The 19,273-nt window shown below is 40.2% G+C and overlaps 1 protein-coding gene across 3 annotated transcripts in view; it reads left to right on the forward strand.

The window, feature by feature from the left end:
- The window catches only part of CCDC141 (coiled-coil domain containing 141), a 227,171-nt gene that overhangs the window by 143,982 nt on the left and 63,916 nt on the right, over positions 1 to 19,273 (forward strand). For all 3 annotated transcript variants that reach the window (XR_007454356.1, XM_049615429.1, XM_049615430.1), the window contains exons 9-11: positions 11,670 to 11,811; positions 13,558 to 13,677; positions 15,351 to 15,542. Coding sequence is in view for 2 of the 3 variants with exons in the window: in XM_049615429.1 (XP_049471386.1) it covers positions 11,670 to 11,811; positions 13,558 to 13,677; positions 15,351 to 15,542 (454 nt within the window). In the remaining variant the exon portion in view is untranslated. The remainder of the gene's footprint in view (positions 1 to 11,669; positions 11,812 to 13,557; positions 13,678 to 15,350; positions 15,543 to 19,273) is intronic.

Consider the following 19,273-nt stretch of genomic DNA (forward strand, 5'->3'; position numbering starts at 1 on the left):
TGTTCCTGATCTCAGGGAAAAAGCTCTCAGTTTTTCCCCGTTGAGGATGATGTTAGCTGTGGGCTTTTCATAAATGGCCTTTATGATCTTTAAGTATGTTCCTTCTATCCCGACTTTCTCAAGGGTTTTTATTAAGAAAGGGTGCTGGATTTTGTCAAAGGCCTTTTCTGCATCGATTGACAGGATCATATGGTTCTTCTCTTTTTTTTTGTTAATGTGATGTATCACGTTGATCGATTTGCGAATGTTGAACCAGCCCTGCATCCCAGGAATGAATCCCACTTGATCATGGTGAATAATTCTTTTTATATGCTGTTGAATTCGATTTGCTAGTATCTTATTAAGAATTTTTGCATCCATATTCATCAGGGATATTGGCCTGTAGTTCTCTTTTTTTACTGGGTCTCTGTCTGGTTTAGGAATCAAAGTAATACTGGCTTCATAGAATGAGTCTGGAAGTTTTCCTTCCCTTTCTATTTCTTGGAATAGCTTGAGAAGGATAGGTATTATCTCTGCTTTAAATGTCTGGTAGAACTCCCCTGGGAAGCCATCTGGTCCTGGACTCTTATTTGTTGGGAGATTTTTGATAACCGATTCAATTTCTTCGCTGGTTATGGGTCTGTTCAAGCTTTCTATTTCCTCCTGATTGAGTTTTGGAAGAGTGTGGGTGTTCAGAAATTTGTCCATTTCTTCCAGGTTGTCCAATTTGCTGGCATATAATTTTTCATAGTATTCCCTGATAATTGTTTGTATCTCTGAGGGATTGGTTGTAATCATTCCATTTTCATTCATGATTTTATCTATTTGGGTCATCTCCCTTTTCTTTTTGAGAAGCCTGGCTAGAAGTTTGTCAATTTTGTTTATTTTTTCAAAAAACCAACTCTTGGTTTCGTTGATCTGCTCTACAGTTTTTTTAGATTCTATATTGTTTATTTCTGCTCTGATCTTTATTATTTCTCTTCTTCTGCTGGGTTTAGGCTGCCTTTGCTGTTCTGCTTCTATTTCCTTTAGGTGTGCTGTTAGGTTTTGTATTTGGGATTTTTCTTGTTTCTTGAGATAGGCCTGGATTGCAATGTATTTTCCTCTCAGGACTGCCTTCGCTGCATCCCAAAGCGTTTGGATTGTTGTATTTTCATTTTCGTTTGTTTCCATATATATTTTAATTTCTTCTCTAATTGCCTGGTTGACCCACTCATTCGTTAGTAGGGTGTTCTTTAACCTCCATGCTTTTGGAGGTTTTCCAGACTTTTTCCTGTGGTTGATTTCAAGCTTCATAGCATTGTGGTCTGAAAGTATGCATGGTATAATTTCAATTCTTGTAAACTTATGAAGGGCTGTTTTGTGACCCAGTATATGATCTATCTTGGAGAATGTTCCATGTGCACTCGAGAAGAAAGTATATTCTGTTGCTTTGGGATGCAGAGTTCTAAATATATCTGTCAAGTCCATCTGATCCAATGTATCATTCAGGGCCCTTGTTTCTTTATTGACTGTGTGTCTAGATGATCTATCCATTTCTGTAAGTGGGGTGTTAAAGTCCCCTGCAATGACCACATTCTTATCAATAAGGTTGCTTATGTTTATGAGTAATTGTTTTATATATCTGGGGGCTCGGGTATTTGGCGCATAGACATTTATAATAGTTAGCTCTTCCTGGTGGATAGACCCTGTGATTATTATATAATGCCCTTCTTCATCTCTTGTTACAGCCTTTAATTTAAAGTCTAGTTTGTCTGATATAAGTATGGCTACTCCAGCTTTCTTTTGGCTTCCAGGAGCATGATAAATAGTTCTCCATCCCCTCACTCTCAATCTAAAGGTGTCCTCAGATCTAAAATGAGTCTCTTGTAGACAGCAAATAGATGGGTCTTGTTTTTTTATCCATTCTGATACCCTATGTCTTTTAGTTGGCGCATTTAATCCATTTACATTCAGTGTTATTATAGAAAGATATGGGTTTAGAGTCATTGTGATGTCTGTATGTTTTATGCTTGTAGTGATGTCTCTGGTACTTTGTCTCACAGGATCCCCCTTAGGATCTCTTGTAGGGCTGGTTTCGTGGTGACAAATTCCTTCAGTTTTTGTTTGTTTGGGAAGACCTTTATCTCTCCTTCTATTCTAAATGACAGACTTGCTGGATAAAGGATTCTCGGCTGCATATTTTTTCTGTTTAGCACACTGTAGATATCGTGCCAAGCCTTTCTGGCCTGCCAAGTTTCAAAGGAGAGATCAGTCACGAGTCTTATAGGTCTCCCTTTATATGTGAGGGCACGTTTATCCCTTGCTGCTTTCAGAATTTTCTCTTTATCCTTGTATTTTGCCAGTTTCACTATGATATGTCGTGCAGAAGATCGATTCAAGTTACGTCTGAAGGGAGTTCTCTGTGCCTCTTGGATTTCAATGCCTTTTTCCTTCCCCAGTTCAGGGAAGTTCTCAGCTATAATTTGTTCAAGTACCCCTTCAGCACCTTTCCCTCTCTCTTCCTCCTCTGGGATACCAATTATGCGTATATTATTTCTTTTTAGTGTATCACTTAGTTCTCTAATTTTCCCCTCATACTCCTGGATTTTTTTATCTCTCTTTCTTTCAGCTTCCTCTTTCTCCATAACTTTATCTTCTAGTTCACCTATTCTCTCCTCTGCCTCTTCAAGCCGAGCCATTGTGGTTTCCATTTTGTTTTGCATTTCGTTTAAAGCGTTTTTCAACTCCTCGTGACTGTTCCTTAGTCCCTCGATCTTTATGGCAAGAGATTCTCTGCTGTCCTGTATACTGTTTTCAAGCCCAGCGATTAATTTTATGACTATTATTCTAAATTCACTTTCTGTTATATTATTTAAATCCTTTTTGATCAGTTCATTAGCTGTTGTTATTTCCTGGAGATTCTTCTGAGGGGAATTCTTCCGTTTGGTCATTTTGGAGAGTCCCTGGCGTGGTGAGGACCTGCAGTGCACTTCCCCTGTGCTGTGGTGTATAACTGGAGTTAGTGGGCGGGGCCGCAGTCCGACCCGATGTCTGCCCCCAGCCCACTGCTGGGGCCACAGTCAGACTGGTGTGTGCCTTCTCTTCCCCTCTCCTAGGGGCGGGATTCACTGTGGGGTGGCGTGTCCCGTCTGGGCTACTTGCACACTGCCAGGCTTGTGTTGCTGGGGATCTGGCATATTAGCTGGGGTGGGTAGGCGAGGTGCACGGGGGCTGGAGGGGCAGGCTTAGCTCGCTTCTCCTTAGGTGATCCACTTCAGGAGGAGCCCTGTGGCAGCGGGAGGGAGTCAGATCCGCTGCCGGAGGTTTGGCTCCGCAGAAGCACAGAGTTGGGTGTTTGCGCGGAGCGAGCAAGTTCCCTGGCAGGAACTGGTTCCCTTTGGGATTTTGGCTGGGGGATGGGCGGGGGAGATGGCGCTGGCGCCTTTGTTCCCCGCCAAGCTGAGCTCTGCCGTCCGGGGGCTCAGCAGCTCTCCCTCCCTTTGTCCTCCAGCCTTCCCGCTTTCCGAGCAGAGCCGTTAACTTATGACCTCCCAGACGCTAAGTCGCGCTTGCTGTCGGAACACAGTCCGTCCGGCCCCTCCGCTTTTGCCAGCCAGACTCGGGGGCTCTGCTTGGCCGGCGAGCCGCCCCTCCGCCCCGGCTCCCTCCCGCCAGTCCGTGGAGCATGCACTGCCTCGCCGCCCTTCCTACCCTCTTCCGTGGGCCTCTAGTCTGCGCTTGACTGCTGAGACTCCCTTCTGCTAATCCTCTGGCGGTTTTCTGGGTTCTTCAGGCAGGTGTAGGTGGAATCTAAGTGATCGGCCGGACGCGCTGTGAGCCCCGCGTCCTCCTACGCCGCCATCTTCCGGAACCCCCCGAATGGTGATGAATTTTAGACCAGACATGGTTCATTCATTTATTCATTTATTTATTCCAAAAATATTATTGAGCATCTTTTATAAATCAGGTGCTCCCATGCATCTAATGTAGTAGGTGGAATGTCTTCCCTCATGCTGTTTATATTCTAGTGGGAATAAATAGCCAACCAATAGCTAAATCAAAAAATGAGATGTTCTTATACACCAATGAGTACTCTGAAAAAAATGTAAAAGTGAAATGGGATAGAGAGTCACTGTGGGCAGGGGACCATGGTAGACACTGTAGTCAGGGACAGAATCTTCAAGAAGAAGGAGCTACCATGCAAATAGCTGGGAGATGAATGGACCTAGCAGAGCAACACAGAGATGTAACAGAAGGGTGTGTAGAGTGTGACTGGAAGAGATGGAGACAGTAGAGAAGGGCATGAAATAGCATCAGGGTAGGTAGGAGTCAGACTGTATTCAAACGCTCATTGGCAACAATGGCAAGCATTTGTGTGCTTTATATAAATTAAAAGTTTTAGTCCCTAAAACCACCATGTGATATAGGTACTGTTATTATCATGGTCTCTATTTTGCAAAGGAGGAAGCTAGGGCACAGAGAGATTCAATAACTTTCCCTATTATCAGTCACATGGTAGTAAGAGGTAAAGTGAGTACTAGAATGCAGGTCTGAACCACTATGTCAGTTTGCTAGCTCTGTCTATTCCTTTCATTGAACTTTAATCAATAACAAAAAGCCTGATCACGTGGATTCTTTTTTTATTCTAGCATGCTTAAAATGTGACAATGTACTCCACCTATCTGCTAGCTTCAACTCAAGTCTGCCCTTCCCTGCAAAGTTTTTTCTTTCAGTTTATTTAAAAAGTTGTTCAGTGTACATATAGGCATCACATTGACATGCCAGCACCAAGATTCAAGGGTAGTCAAAGATATATAAACCTGGCCCTGAATCTCAAGAATGTTACTAGAGGCTAGTCAGGGAATAACACATCCAGGGAGTGTGCATGAGGCACGAGGAAACCATGGGGACAGTGGGTGTTGGGGCCACTTCTTCAGAGAAGGGAGACACAATTCCTAGCTTCTAGGATCAGGATAGGTCACGGGAAGGACTTGAGAAGGCCACTGTTGAATTTGATAATCTGACATGGATGAAGGCTCTGCATCTAGCCAGGATGAACAGAATCAGTATCTACCATACAATACTTTTTGAATTCCTTTGTATTAGTCAGCTCTACCTCCTGGCTTCACTTTTCATTCTGTGGTGTTCGGAATCATTCTTTAGTTGTTGGATTTGTAACAGTGTTGTCTCCCCTCCTAGCTCATGACATCATTTTCAGGTCAGCCTTCAAGGTCAATCATGTAGGAAACCCTTTTTATGTTCCTTATCTTAGTATTTACAAACTAGGTGGCTTGATTTGAAATGTTATGGTGCTGGTATGATATTAAAAGAAAGACTTTATCATAGTAAAAACATTTTAAAAGATCCTAAGTGGAAAACAAACAAAAACAATCCCCACCCTCCAACAAAACAAAACAAAACAAAGAAACAAAAACAGAAGTTTCCTTTTCCTGGTAGAGTTATCTATGGTTGTATTTACTGGAATTCTACCAAACATTTAAGGACTTAAAATAACTTAAAAGAAAACAAAAACAAGTTTGATAATGCATTTAGATGGTAAATGTCAGATACTGAAATTTAGGATATTACAAAGTTGAGTTCTTAAGGTAATTGTTAACTCAGCCACTTTCCAAATATTTTCAAGTGTATATTAAATTGTACCTTTTAGGGGTTGAGTAAATGTTGTGACTGTAAGCTGGGTCTGGTAACATTGTCAATGCTTTTATAATTCTGAAACTGTTAGTATGGAAGACATCCTAAGTTCACACTTTCCCTTGCATCTGGAAGTAATTAGCTTAGGTTCTTGTCAAATATCTAGAAGTCATTCATTACGGTATGAATTTGTTCATGCATGCTGTTGATGGTGTGATGTGGAAGTAGCAAGAATGCCAGAGGAAGAAGGCCTGGGGTTATGGAGTCCACAGAGAAACTCCGACTAAAGAGGCAGAAATATGTGTGATGGATGACTGAAAAGAAGTCCTCTCATATTAGAGAGAGAGAAAAACAACAACAACACAGGAAAGGGTAAGGGAGAAAAGTGAGTGGGCCTATTTATGAATAAAATGCCCATCATGGTGCTGTTTAGAATAGTGCAAACCTGAAAAACAACCTAAATATTTCCAGAAAATCAGGAAATGTTCAAATAGTTTGAGGGCAGGCACATCATGGAATATTCTGAGCCAATATAGAAAGTGTGTTTTTGAGGATTATTTGAAGACAGAGAGTATCCTTACCATATAATGTTAAGTGGGCGAAGCAGGTGTGTAGAGAGTACCATTCTAACTTTGCAGGGAGAAAAGGGCTGCAAAGAGAAACACTTTTTTAGAAAGAAACACATTAAAATGTAATTTCATATTTTCCAAATTATCTTAAATGAGAATATTGGTCTCTTTAGTTCTTGCCATGCCCTTTTTATCTGAGGATTTGTGTCATCAATTATGGAAAATTTTCAGCAATTATCTCTTTAAATATTGATTTGTTGTTATTCCCTCTTTTCTCTTCTTTAACTCTTGGCAGAGAATGCTGGGGCCTCTGGGTCTGTCTTCCAGGACTCTGACCTATCCTCTTTGCATCTTACTCTCATTGACTCCCTCACATTGATCTCTTTTGTTGATTTTTTTCTCCAGTTTTCATAACCATATTGATTTTATTTCTGGGATTTCTAACTCATTTTTTATATCTACTTTTGTTTTAGTTCTCACTGTTTTTGTTTCAGAGTTTCTTATTCTTTTATTATGGGTGTTGGTTTTTTCTTTATCTTGCTAATGATCTCAGTTATGTTGAAGTCATCTTCAGATTGCGCTACTTGCTTTGTTTCAGATTGAGTACACTTCTTTCTTGATTGTTGAATGTCTTTTCTTAAGATTTATACTCCTCATGTGTCTTGAAATTTTAGATTGTACTCTCACCTGGAGGAGAAGGGTTATTTTCCCTGCTTTCTTCTCTCCTCTCTGCTCTTCCCTCCTTACCAGCTTTGAAGTAACTTCCACCTGCATTCAGTGTCTCCAGTCTAGCCTGTGCTGTTTGATCAGGGCCACCCGCAGAGATGCTGTGGTTTCTAGAGATGCAGCAGAAGGTGGGGTGGGCTTCCTGAGTCTCCTGATGTGTCTGATTCTTGGCCTCAGTACCAGTTGGCTATAGCGTTTTTCAACCTTCTTTTGCAAGGAGAAAGAACACCATCCCTTTTGATTTCAGGTAGAATCCTAGCTATGGTGCCCTTCACACAGGACATATTTTGCTGTGTCCTCCTAGGACTGGAGCTTGTGGCTATCTCTGCAAGCATCTGGACCAGAACCCAGGAGACCTGTACTTTAAGCCTCACTTATCTACATTTTGGTGGTGAGGGATTGGCAGTGTGTATAACTTGAGTCAGAAAAAAAAATTTGTAAAGACATACATTTCACTTCTACAGTATGAATAGCGCTTTTTTCAAAGTAGGGATAAAAACCAGAGAGTGGGCATTATTTCCTCCAAAATTAAGATCATAAACATGAAAGGGCACTGTTTGGGTCCCTGTCAAAAGAAGCAGCAAGCTATGGATAAGGAAAATATTTTTTTCCCCATTTTCAGAGTATAATTTGTTCATAGACAAAAAGAAAAACTATGATCAGCTGATTCCTTCGGATGAGAGAGTAAGCTGTCAAGTACTTACCATCTGGTTCAGCTCCTAATCCAGATGGGCTGCCAATAGTAATTTATGAAAGGTTTGAAAGCAACTTTCTGTCCTCCAGAAAGAACCATGAGAACACATCAACATTGTGAATTGCTCCCTTCCCCCAGCCCCAATTTGCGACAGATGCAGAGATGGGGCAACTGCTTCCGAACAACAAATAGAACTATCTATTTTTGAGCCAGGAGTCAATATGTCTCTGCTCTTTAGAAAAAAAAAAAGTCAGTCATGTTCCTTCCCCCCTTCCCTCTCTTCTACTGACTCGGTGAATAAGGGAGTAACGCAGCCATGATGGAGTTTCTGACAAATGTCTGCAGAAGCCCTCATAGTCTGTCATTTCTGAGTATCTGTGATGTTTGGAAAAGTCAAAGTCAACATCGGGAATACTCTGGTGTACCTCATGTTCATGCTACAGACAGGCACCATCTAATCCATTCTTAATAGAGGAAGCCCAAAGATCAATCATTAGATACAAAGCAAATTATAGAGCCACAGGTTGTTAGACCCAGAAGTCCACGGCAGGCCCCTATCCACCCAGTCAGGCAGCACCTAAGTAGTGTGGCTTCAGAATCAGAATGAAATGACAGGGCACTTTGTCCAAGTTTCTGTTATCTGCCCTCAGTTCTTGCCCTGTCATTTAGTTAATATTACTGTCAAGTAATAAGACTCATTCCTGAGTGACTGATGGAATTCTAGTAATTTATTTTCAGTTCAAGTAAGAATTGCTGGCAGAGAGTGAGGTCATATTTTTCCTTTGATCAAACCATCTGCTTTTCAGGCTCTGAGGAAATTGCCAATATGCATGCTATACATGTTTTAAAATGTTCTGGAATGTTCAAAAGAAAAGTCTGGAATCAGTGTTTAAAATTTCTGAGACTGATGGAATCAGAGCTGGTTATAACCTACACATTAGGCTTTCAGCAAGAAAGAATGGAGAGGGAGTGGTTACTAGGGTTGGAGTTCTGACAGATATATGCCCATTGGGAATCCAGGAAAGGGAAGAGATTAATGCTTGATCAGACAAATGATCTAGCTGACATAGGGAAAGGAAAACCAGAAAACTAGGGTAATTCAGAACTCCTCATACTGAGGAAGGGGTCCATGCCACAAGTAAAAGTGGAGTGCACACTGGACAGGCAATAACAGCAGACCTAGGAGATTCAGTGGGCCCCTCTAAGGCTTTAAATAGGGAAGATGTATCAGTCAACCTAATGATAAATGCTAACCGTCAAAGAAGAATTTAGTCAGTCTTTGGATAGCCCAAAACTACTGTAAATGAGCAAAGAGCAAAGTCATCATTGTTTGAAACCTAGTGGGGACTAGTGACATTTTATACAGTAACTATCTGTGCATATGTTTTTCTTAGTCTGTCTTCTCTTCCCTTAAATTTTGATTAAAGTGTATTTTATTTCATTTGGAAATATACATTGATCTACTAACAAGGCTCTGTGCTTAGCACTGCAGGAGATATTTGATATATGAGTGAAAAGAATGTTGTCTTTTCCCTTAAAGAATTTATAGTGTAATAGATATATACAGTAAGACACACATTACCACAAAATGAGACCTAATCTGGATCATTGAAAAACCGAAAATGAATGGTCCTTCCAAAGACAAAGAGAGATTGTATTTTCTTGGTTATGATTCATCTAAATTAAAACTGTAAGTTGCTAAAGAGCAATATTTTTACAAAAGGAACGCTTAACCTGGTTTTGTTTCCTCATTTCTGTCCTCTGTGCTAGAGGTCCCTTTAAAACGTGAACTTGGGGGCGCCTGGGTGGCGCAGTCGGTTAAGCCTCAGACTTCAGCCAGGTCACGATCTCGCGGTCCGTGAGTTCGAGCCCCGCGTCAGGCTCTGGGCTGATGGCTCGGAGCCTGGAGCCTGTTTCCGATTCTGTGTCTCCCTCTCTCTCTGCCCCTCCCCCGTTCATGCTCTGTCTCTCTCTGTCCCAAAAATAAAAATAAAAAACGTTGAAAAAAAAAATTAAAAAAAAAAAAAAAAAAACGTGAACTTGGACAAGTGCCCCTCTAGTGATCACTTCGCAAACTACAAGCAGACATTGCATTAGAGAAGTCTGCCAATTTCAAAAGAACATGCCATGCCAGTCAGGCTAATCCTGTTTCCCTTAACAGTCAACTCCAGAGAAAGTGAAATTTTAGAGGACGAATACCCTCCCACCCTCTGTCATGTGTCAAGACTCTGAGGTCATGTGTGGACTCTGAGGTCAGATAAAAGGCTCAAACCCCAGCTCTGCCACTTAATAATGGTGATCTGGAGAAGTTACTGAGCCTTCCCGTTTCTCAGTTTGCTCATCTGCAAAGTGGAGATATCAATTATACCCAGATCATAAGGTATGAAAATTAGAAAAGAGACTACTTCAAACATTAAAAATGCTGCCTTGTCACAAACATTAAAAATGCTGCCTTCAAACATTAAAAAAGTGCTCAGTTACACATTTACTTTCACAAACTGTTCTCTGTACCTTCTTTCCACATTGCTGCTGGTTTTTCACTTGTCTTTTTTATTTATCTTTCTCATTCCAGATTTGCATATTCTACAGAGAATATGCAACTTATATAGGACAACTTATATTGGAACTTATATAGGACAACTGGGCTTTTAAGTGCTTTTTTAGTATAGAATGTCCCAAAGTCTAAAGTCAAGCTATAGTTGGTATTACCAGTATACTGCTTTTATTTACAAAATTTGTGGACTTTAAGTATCACTAGAATTATTTCTGTGAAACTCTCCTGATTTCTTGATTATACTCTTCACCATCCCTGAGTTGTTAAAATGCAAAACTAATTGTTTTAAGTGTAACATCTGTGGAATATTATGTGTGAGGAATAAGATTTCTCACAGTGGTTTCATTTTCTTCCCCCAATTAAACTTCTCTGGGGCTTCAGTGGAACCCCCAGGACATACATGAATCCCACGCACATCTGACAAGATTCTCAAGCTGCCCGATGAACCCTCACCCCTTTGGCAGCTTTATTGTCATTCCTGTGAAGTTACTTTACCTCTCAGTCATTTGGGATCTTGCCCTCATTTCATTACTAATTAAATTTGTTTTTATAGAGTCATAAATTAATTATTTGAGGTAAAAATTACTGAAATCTATACCTTGCTCCAAGATCTTTTTTAACTCTGGGTAATTAAATTTAAGAGGTATCGTGTTCATCTTTGTTAGTATTTGAAGGAAATGACTGACACAAAGTTAAAGACTTCAAAATTTCTTACATAGTAGGAGAGACTCTGTCTTAGGGGTAGGTTGAAAATTAAGAGGTGCTCACTCCATCAGCAGTGTTTGTTCATTGTCTTGCATTGCTGGTAGGCCTAAATTGGACGTGGTTAGGAAACTAGAGCAAATGGGATCCAACTCTAAGGTCATGTATTGTTTTAAGGGCATGTGCATGTAATGAGATCTCGTGTCACTTTTCTCTTTCTCCTGAAACCAGTACACAGGTGAAAAATGACAATATGAGGCTTAGTCTCTTTTTTATGAACAAGTACACTAGATTCCTAATTGTTGGTGATAACTTGGTTTTCATTTAATGAATACAGCCTTGAGCATTTGTAATCATTGAGAACAAGGAACTTTGTGTTACATAAATATTTTACCCTATTGGATTAATAAATGGCTTGTTAATTGGTTGATCCACATTTCTATTCGAAGAGCATCTTTAGATAAATGAAGCTTTTAAATAATACCCCTAGGAAAACTCTTGGCAAACATACTGTGTTTTTTGCCATAGGGTTCTCAAAATATTTTAGAAAAATATTAAAAAGTAAACCTTTAGAAAATACTAGACCTGGTTGCAAAAACCCATAACTCATCTTTTCCCTCAGGACCAACTGATTTAAACAAAGGAACATAATTTGGTTTTACTTAACTTCTGTTATCCTAAAGCCTGAAGCTTGATAACTTTTATCAACTCATCCCTATCTTGAAAGAGCAGATCCACTTTCAAATGTTCCTTGCTCATGGGGCTTCTGTATCAAGGTGGAGTGAACTAACAGCTGACTGGTTCCATTCAGCTCTCAGATAACCGGAGTCCATGAGATGATGGGATGCATTCAGAGACGAGTGGACCATCTGACCAAACAGTGTTCAGCGCACAAGGAATTTGCTCTTAAGAAACAGCAATTAACTGCCTCAGTGGAGGGCCACCTGAAGAAGGTAGTTTCTTAAATGTGTCCTCCTTTAGCTACTAATTAGATGCAACTCCTTACCTGCTGTTACTAGATGGTATGGCAACCGCAGCATGGGGTGCATGGCGGGCAGATAGTGGTGGGTCTTCTTTGGCTTCTCTTAGGTTCCTCATTGGGTTTTATAATTGAACAACATAGAGTTGTACTTCACTATTGCTCATCAACCATTCCTGTCCCAGGTTGCTAAAACTTGACATGTAATCCTACCTGCCATGCTAGCCCTGAACACAGGTACACAAAGGCAGTTTTTGCCTTATGCAGAACTGAAATGTGTGCATGTTGAGATTGTGTGTCCTTGTTTTACATGGTTCGGTGTTGGAACACCATATTGGAACATGGTTCAGTTCCAATATGCACAAATTTCAGGTAACATGGTATTGTACAACACAAGGACAGCAGATAAATACCAAAAATGATGTCTCAGAGATTTCCAGAACAAATTGTTGTTATCATACTTTATTGAACTAGACCAGTACAAAGGACATGGCCATTCTGAATAAAAACATAGATGTGAAAATCCTCTTCTCAGAGTGGAGGCAATGGCTTAGTACAGGAAAACTTTATTTCCTGTTTTCAAAGAGGAAGAAAACCAGGCAACTACTATTTGACTAAATTAAAAAATTACTTATCTGTAGCTGGGACATACAGCAAAACTAGTAATATCTCAATGACATTAATGTTAATGAACCTTGATACCCACACTGGGTCTCAGATTTTCAATGATGTCTTCATCCGATACAGTGGACTCCTGTGCCTGACTCAAACAAGTAGAATTAGTAGGCCTCACAGGAGAGGGCATTAATTAACTGTGTCTCTGTCTAAATTGCCTTCCCACCTGTTATTGATCGAGCAACTTGGGAATTTGAGCCTTGTTCTGATGCCTGGGTCCAGGGAGATTCCAAATATGGCAGCAGCTGTGGTGCCACATTCTCTAGAGCTTGAGACTCAAGCTAATTTGGTGGTGGTGGGCAACACAGTAGGAACTCAGACAACTGTTGCTCTTTGTCTTTCTGTCAATTCAGAGCCAATTTGACTATGGAAAGCATGGACTCTAGTTAGAACCAGGAGATGAAGAACGCAACTTGGATGGAATAGAACCCTTTAAAGCCTGCTTTTTCATTGATTCATGTGTACTGGAAATCAAGTCATAGTCCCCCACGTTCATCAGTTAAATGGCCTAAGCGTGTCCCTGTGTTTTACTGTCACATATACAGGGTTTGGTGCTATCCCAGTGTCCCTAAATATAGCGACCCATAGGATACCCAGGCCTTGGACCTTTACTTCAAGATGTGCCTATAAACTGGGCCCCATTCAACTTACAGTAGATGATTGTGAGTTAATTAATCAGATAAATTCATCTCTGCTGATGTGTTAGCAAGCGCATTATCCTTTCTAGGAAATATAGATAATAAATTCTTAGAAGATATGGATGATTATTTATATCTCATTGCTGTTAATAAAATACATGTCTGTTAATAAATGTATGTCTATATGCCCTCTGTTGGTGGGTCAATAGTATTATGTCATATGAAGAGCAACATTATTAATTTAAACACAAAATTCTAAAATATTTAAAACTGTTTTTAGATGAAAATTGGTATACCCACTTAAAATACAATGGGAATATGGGGTAGAATTTATGTTTTCTATACATATGCAAACATGTATGCAAATATATATTACTAACACTGCAATATATTCTTTACTGGTAAAGGTGGAAACGTCAATTCAGAAAATCAGTCCAGTACTTTCCAATGCAATGGATGTCGGTTCCAGCCTTTCTGAATCAGGGAAGATTTTGAGTAAATATTTGGAACTAGATATTCAAGCTAAGGTAAATTAAATAGGAATTATTATTATGGTTATGATTTTATAAATATGATTTCTTTTCTTTATATTCAGTGGCTATAGAACTTAATGCTAGCTCTTTTGAGGGCTATAATTCTAAATATTGTGGCAAATAATGGCTTAAAACTTCTATTGTGTGCATCTAAATTACTTATACTTCAATGTGCATTTATTAGGGTGTTGAGCTCACTGAAACTTTGTAACCTGGTATTAAACACTCATTTGGCCCCTTTTCCTTGCCTGGGAGATGTTAGCAACTCCTTTTGGGAGGCCAGAGGAGGCAAGGGAGAGTGCTTCTCTAAGACTATTTGTGATTTTCTGCTAGAGTAAGTTACAAAAGAAAATTACCAGAAGCAACATGCATTAATGCAAGATTCCAGAAAGCAAATAAAAACACAATCTTGTTTGCAAACCCAATGTTCAGGGACAGAAAATACCCTCCTCTTCTTAACATCTTCTCTAGCTCCCCCTTACCCCTTTCACAAGACACTTAGGTCAAATATTCTAGCTAGTGGCTCTCATCTGCCCTGAGTCCCAGTCTGCCCCAACGGGTGTTTAGGAAGGTGAGTCTAGCGCCTCTCCTGGCTCACCCAAGTCAGTAGGCAATGGCCTTGTTACTCCATTGGTTCTAAGCCAAAGGACCTTCATCATGTTCGGGAAGTCACAGACAAGCCGATTTTTTTTTAATGGAATGTTTTTTACTCATTATTTATAATGTTTAAAATAAAACGTATGTCTGATTTCAATTTCATTGTTTTATTTTCAAAATTTTAGAAGGAACAAGGGAATTACGTGGGGAGAAACTCCCCTGCTTCCTCCTACCCAGAGTGCTATCTGGACGCAACACTTGGAAATGAAAATTAGCTTCATTCAATGCAGTACTTGGGAAGCATATTAAATACAAGCAGGGAAGCAATTCCTCCTTGCTGTAATGACAGTGAAGCTTTTTTCTTTGGTTTTTGCTTGATTCCTAGCTTAGTCTCATGTAAAATTTTACATGGTTCTTTCTGGGTCAATTGTATATGTAATGTCTACAATACCTGTTTATCCATTTTATCAGTGAGATTTTACTGCCAGAAATTGCACCCAAAACAAAACACAGAAGAGTAACCCTTTAGGCTGTTTAGATTTCATATGTAACATTTCCCCTATACTTGTTTAAAAACCCTTCTAGATCAAGACTTAAATAAGACTGCATAATTGACATGCCATTATTTTATAAATTAAAAAAGGAGTAAACAATTTCTATTAACTTGCCATCTCTTGTATAACAAAATTAGTTTAAGTATTTGCTAGAGCTATTGTTAAATTCATAAAGCCATTCTCGTGTATAATTATTATATAAATTATTTAAAACATATCTGCCATTTGGTTTTGTAACTTTTCATACTAACCTTTCTTCTATTTGTGACACAGAAAATAAATGCTCTAAATAAGAAGTGGAGCTGACAGAGTGAGAGAATGGTTTGAAATGGTTTTCATTTTAAGATGACTTTTTCTTTTTTTTTTTTAATTTTGAAAGTTGTGCCTTTCTTTCATTGAGGAGAGCTGGTCTGAGTCCAATTAATAATTGTAATAGATGGTGTACAGCAGGTAATGAAATGTGAATGTTCATGATTCTCCTGTCAGCTTCTGACCCCCTGTGCTTGGCTTCCATAGGAGACAGCACAAGAATTAGAAGCAGCTACAAAACTTATGACAGAGAAAAATGAATTTGAACCTGACGAAGTGGCATTGCTTTCTTCTAAAGCTAAATGGCTAGAGGAAGAATTAAAAATACTTGGGCGAAGCATCAGCTCCAGGTCACAAGTCCTGCAAACTTATGTGGCATTTCTAAAGTCATCAGAGGAGGTACGGTGCCTATATGCTGACCTTCTTCAGCAAGGTGGCCTCTGCCCATCTTCCTGCTTTCTCTGGGGATGGAAGCCCTGGTGGGTGGGTCCATGTCCTCCAGTCCCATGCATGTACTCACTTACAAGCTCTTTATTCAGCAAGGCACCATACAAGGACTCAAAGAGTAAGTTGTTTTACTAAAAAATAATGCAAGTGTGTAGGTGTAGATATATTCACAAATAAGCAAAGTGGTTGTATCGGAACACTTTCTACTGTAGTCTACAAACATTTACAATATCCTAAACATAGAACAAAATTACTTAAAAATAAGTTGCCTTCTACCATGGATCTTTTTGAATACTTGAGCAATTAGTGTGATTCATTTAAAATACATATACAGAATCAGAAATTACGGGCGTTTGGGTCCACTCTCAGATCTGTCTTGTTTGATGCCTTTTAACGAGTTTTCTCTGAGAGCTTCCTCTGAGGCACTATTTTGATAGGGTTGTACCAGAGACTCTGTAAAATCCTGTCTAGTAGACCAACATTCCCTTTCTCAAAGGTCTCAGTCTCTGGAAGATGACATCAGTAATGGAAAAGTGCTAGGGTCCCACCTCATTTAACTCTAGTGGCAGTGCACACAGGTGCACACAGACCCTGCTGCTTTCAGGGAGGTGGGTACTGGCCTAGCAGGAGGTAGAGCCAACCGAAGTTAGGGAGCATGCTCGATTTCAATTTTCCCACTGACACCCTTCCCTCCTACGGCCACCGTCCTGTCTAAGCACATTTCCTCCATCAGTTCTCATTTTGCAATGTTCTCAATTCTCACCACTCTGGAGAAAGGCCATGCCCGGTCCCTGCAAATCTCAGGTAATACCTTTTTCACCTCTCTCCTCCTCCTTTTGTCATTTCTTAGCCCTGAACCCTCATGGTTTGGGGCAAAGGTATTACAATTGACAGGATTATCCAGTTGATGAACATATTTGCTTGAAACTTGAAATGGTAGAGAAAGTACAAAGAAGGGCTGTTTTCTGTGTCTTCATTGCCAAAATGCACCTGCTTGGCTTCTAGTTCAGCATCTATTTCCATGGCCACCCTGGCCTTCGTAACCAGGAGTCTCTCTAGGGCTGGAACCTTAGCTTTGTAAGAAACATGTTCTCAGAAGGACCTCATGCCCTTTCATCCTCCCTGCCTTCACCAAATCTGTTCTCCACCCTGGTGGAGCCTTCTGTCCTTCTCATCTTGGCAGTGCTCCTCAGTCTGTCACCCTCCTACCCCCTCAGGGTGGCCTTCTCTCCTCACCGGCTCCTGCTTACTCATTTCCAGCCTGCTCCCCATGCTGTCAACTCCCTGCCTTCTACCCTGACCTACACTGCCAATTCCCAATTCTAGATCAGTACAACACTCTATTTACTCAGCTTCCACTTCCAAGCTTTCAGACACTCCTGTGGAAAATCATACTGTTGTGCTGATTGGTACCATTACAATTTGTGGGTCTCTGCTTGGGTCCCCCATATGCTCCCTAGTTGGTGCCCATTCAGTAGCAATTCTCAAACATCTTACTCCAGTTTACATCCCTAAATCTCAGCCAATGCCTATTCCTCATATGTGACTGAAGAAAAACAAGACCATCGAGCCTAACGGTCTTGACCTCCTTGGACTTCCAAACCTATTGACATGTTCACTCACCCTCCATTTGCCAATAACATGAAGTCTCTATTTGTGCCTAACACAAATCAGTCATCAGTCTCTCCCTGTACACACCTACATCCTTCAGAATCTAGCTTCAGCTAGACCCATCCTCTAATTGTTCAAATCTGCTTTTTCTGTTGCTTCCTTCTCTTTGGTCTGTATCTATGCCCAATGGTCTTGCCCTCACCAAGGCTGTCACTCTGTACTTTTCCTTCTCTTCACACCTGCACTTCTAGAATGGGAAGATGACACTTCTTGTCTCTGCCTGCTCCCCAAGCCTCACCCCATTGCCTCTAGTGTCTTCCCTGTTCTGTCCTGGCAACTTACCAGTTGACAAATGACATGGTGTATTTTCAGTCTTCACCCCGCTTGATCTTTCTGCCACATTTATTTAAATAACTCACTCTCACCTCCCATGACTTTTTAAAAGACAGATTTGTTGAAGTATAATTTACACAGGGTAAAATTCACCTACTTTAGAGTGTAATGATTTTGAGTATATTTACAGAGTTGTGCAAAGCATCACTGCACTCCAGTGTTGGTATATATATATTTCCATCACCACAAATAGAGCCCTGGTGCATATTTTTAGTCAATCCTGGCTTCCAGCCCTCAGCCTCAAGCAACCACTGATCTGCTTTCTGTCTCTATAGATTAACTTTATTTGGATAATTCATATAAGTGACATCATCTTGTCTACTTCTTTATCTGTTCCTTCTCCTTCTTCCTCATTTGGTTTTCTGTTCCTGAAGGGTGGTGGATCATGGAGCTCTTACCTATGCTCTCTCTTTTGGACATTCTATATACTTTCCCTGCAAAATTTGCATCCCCACCTATGGTTTCAATTCACCAATAACAAAAAACAGTTTCTCAGCCCCAGCTGTCTGAGCCCCAGATCAATGCTTTCAACTTCTAATCATACAAATGACCTGTGTTTCCTATAAGCTCCTGAACACAACCAATTGTCTCCTTTTCAAATATGTTTTTCTTCTGTATTTTGGCATAAATGACCCTGTCATTTTTCAAAAGTCCAAGGTAGAAACTTCACAGTCTTTTCTGAGCCCTCTCTCTCGAGGAGCACATGTTTTGTATAAGGCCCCATGCTTTTCATTCCTGACTTCATTTAATCCTTATAACATTTCTATGTTTAGTTACTATTATGCCTACTTTAAAAATGGGGGAAAATGAGACTGAGAAGTTAGGTATCCAAGATCAAACAGCTAGTAAACATGGAAGCTGAAGTTCAATCCCCAGTCTCCTCCCTTTTGTTTTTTTTTCCTATATCAAAGGCCATGCTATCCCTTGTTTATGTATAGGGGCAACCTAAAAGATTTCTGAATCCCCCTCCCCTCTACTTGTGCCTCCTCTTTCTTGGTTCAAGCCCCCATCATCTCTTGCTCAGCTTAAAGAAATTGTCTTCTATCTGTTCTCTCTGCCTCCTTTAATTCTCCCCTACACTCCTTTCAGAAAACGGTCATTCTAAAGCAAATCTGATTGGATTACCTCCTGGCATTCAGATACTACGAAAAATTTAATTTGTGAAACAAAGTATAAATACCTTTACCAAAAATGGATGAAGTATTAAAGTTTATCACTTATCCAAAACATAAACTAGTACTGATTCAAGGGAATTCCTGTACTTACTTACATTCAAGGCTTTTTTGAGAAGTTGGAAAAAGAGGATGAATTAAAGTTTATGTTTTTAGAGTTGTACATTACAGACAGCCCATCAAATTGACACTGATAGAAGTACTGATAGTTGTCATGCTGATTCTGAATCATTGTGATAGGTATCGGTTGTTTCACACTAATGAGAATCTGTCACATCGTGTTGGTTACAGCAGAAACCAAGCTGAAACCTGCTGGCCAGTTTTATCCTGCCACAGTGATCCCTCTAGCTTCTTTCTTAACCGATCAGCTTATGCAACCTGAACTTCACTCACACTAAGAGCTTTTATCATGCTCTGAACCAGTCAGTGTTTTCACACCTGTGCTTTTGCACATATTATTTCACACCTGTGCTTTTGCACATGTTATTCCTTCCATCTGGGATCTCC

This window comes from Panthera uncia, assembly GCF_023721935.1.
Source record: "Panthera uncia isolate 11264 chromosome C1 unlocalized genomic scaffold, Puncia_PCG_1.0 HiC_scaffold_3, whole genome shotgun sequence".
Lineage (NCBI taxonomy): Eukaryota > Metazoa > Chordata > Mammalia > Carnivora > Felidae > Panthera > Panthera uncia.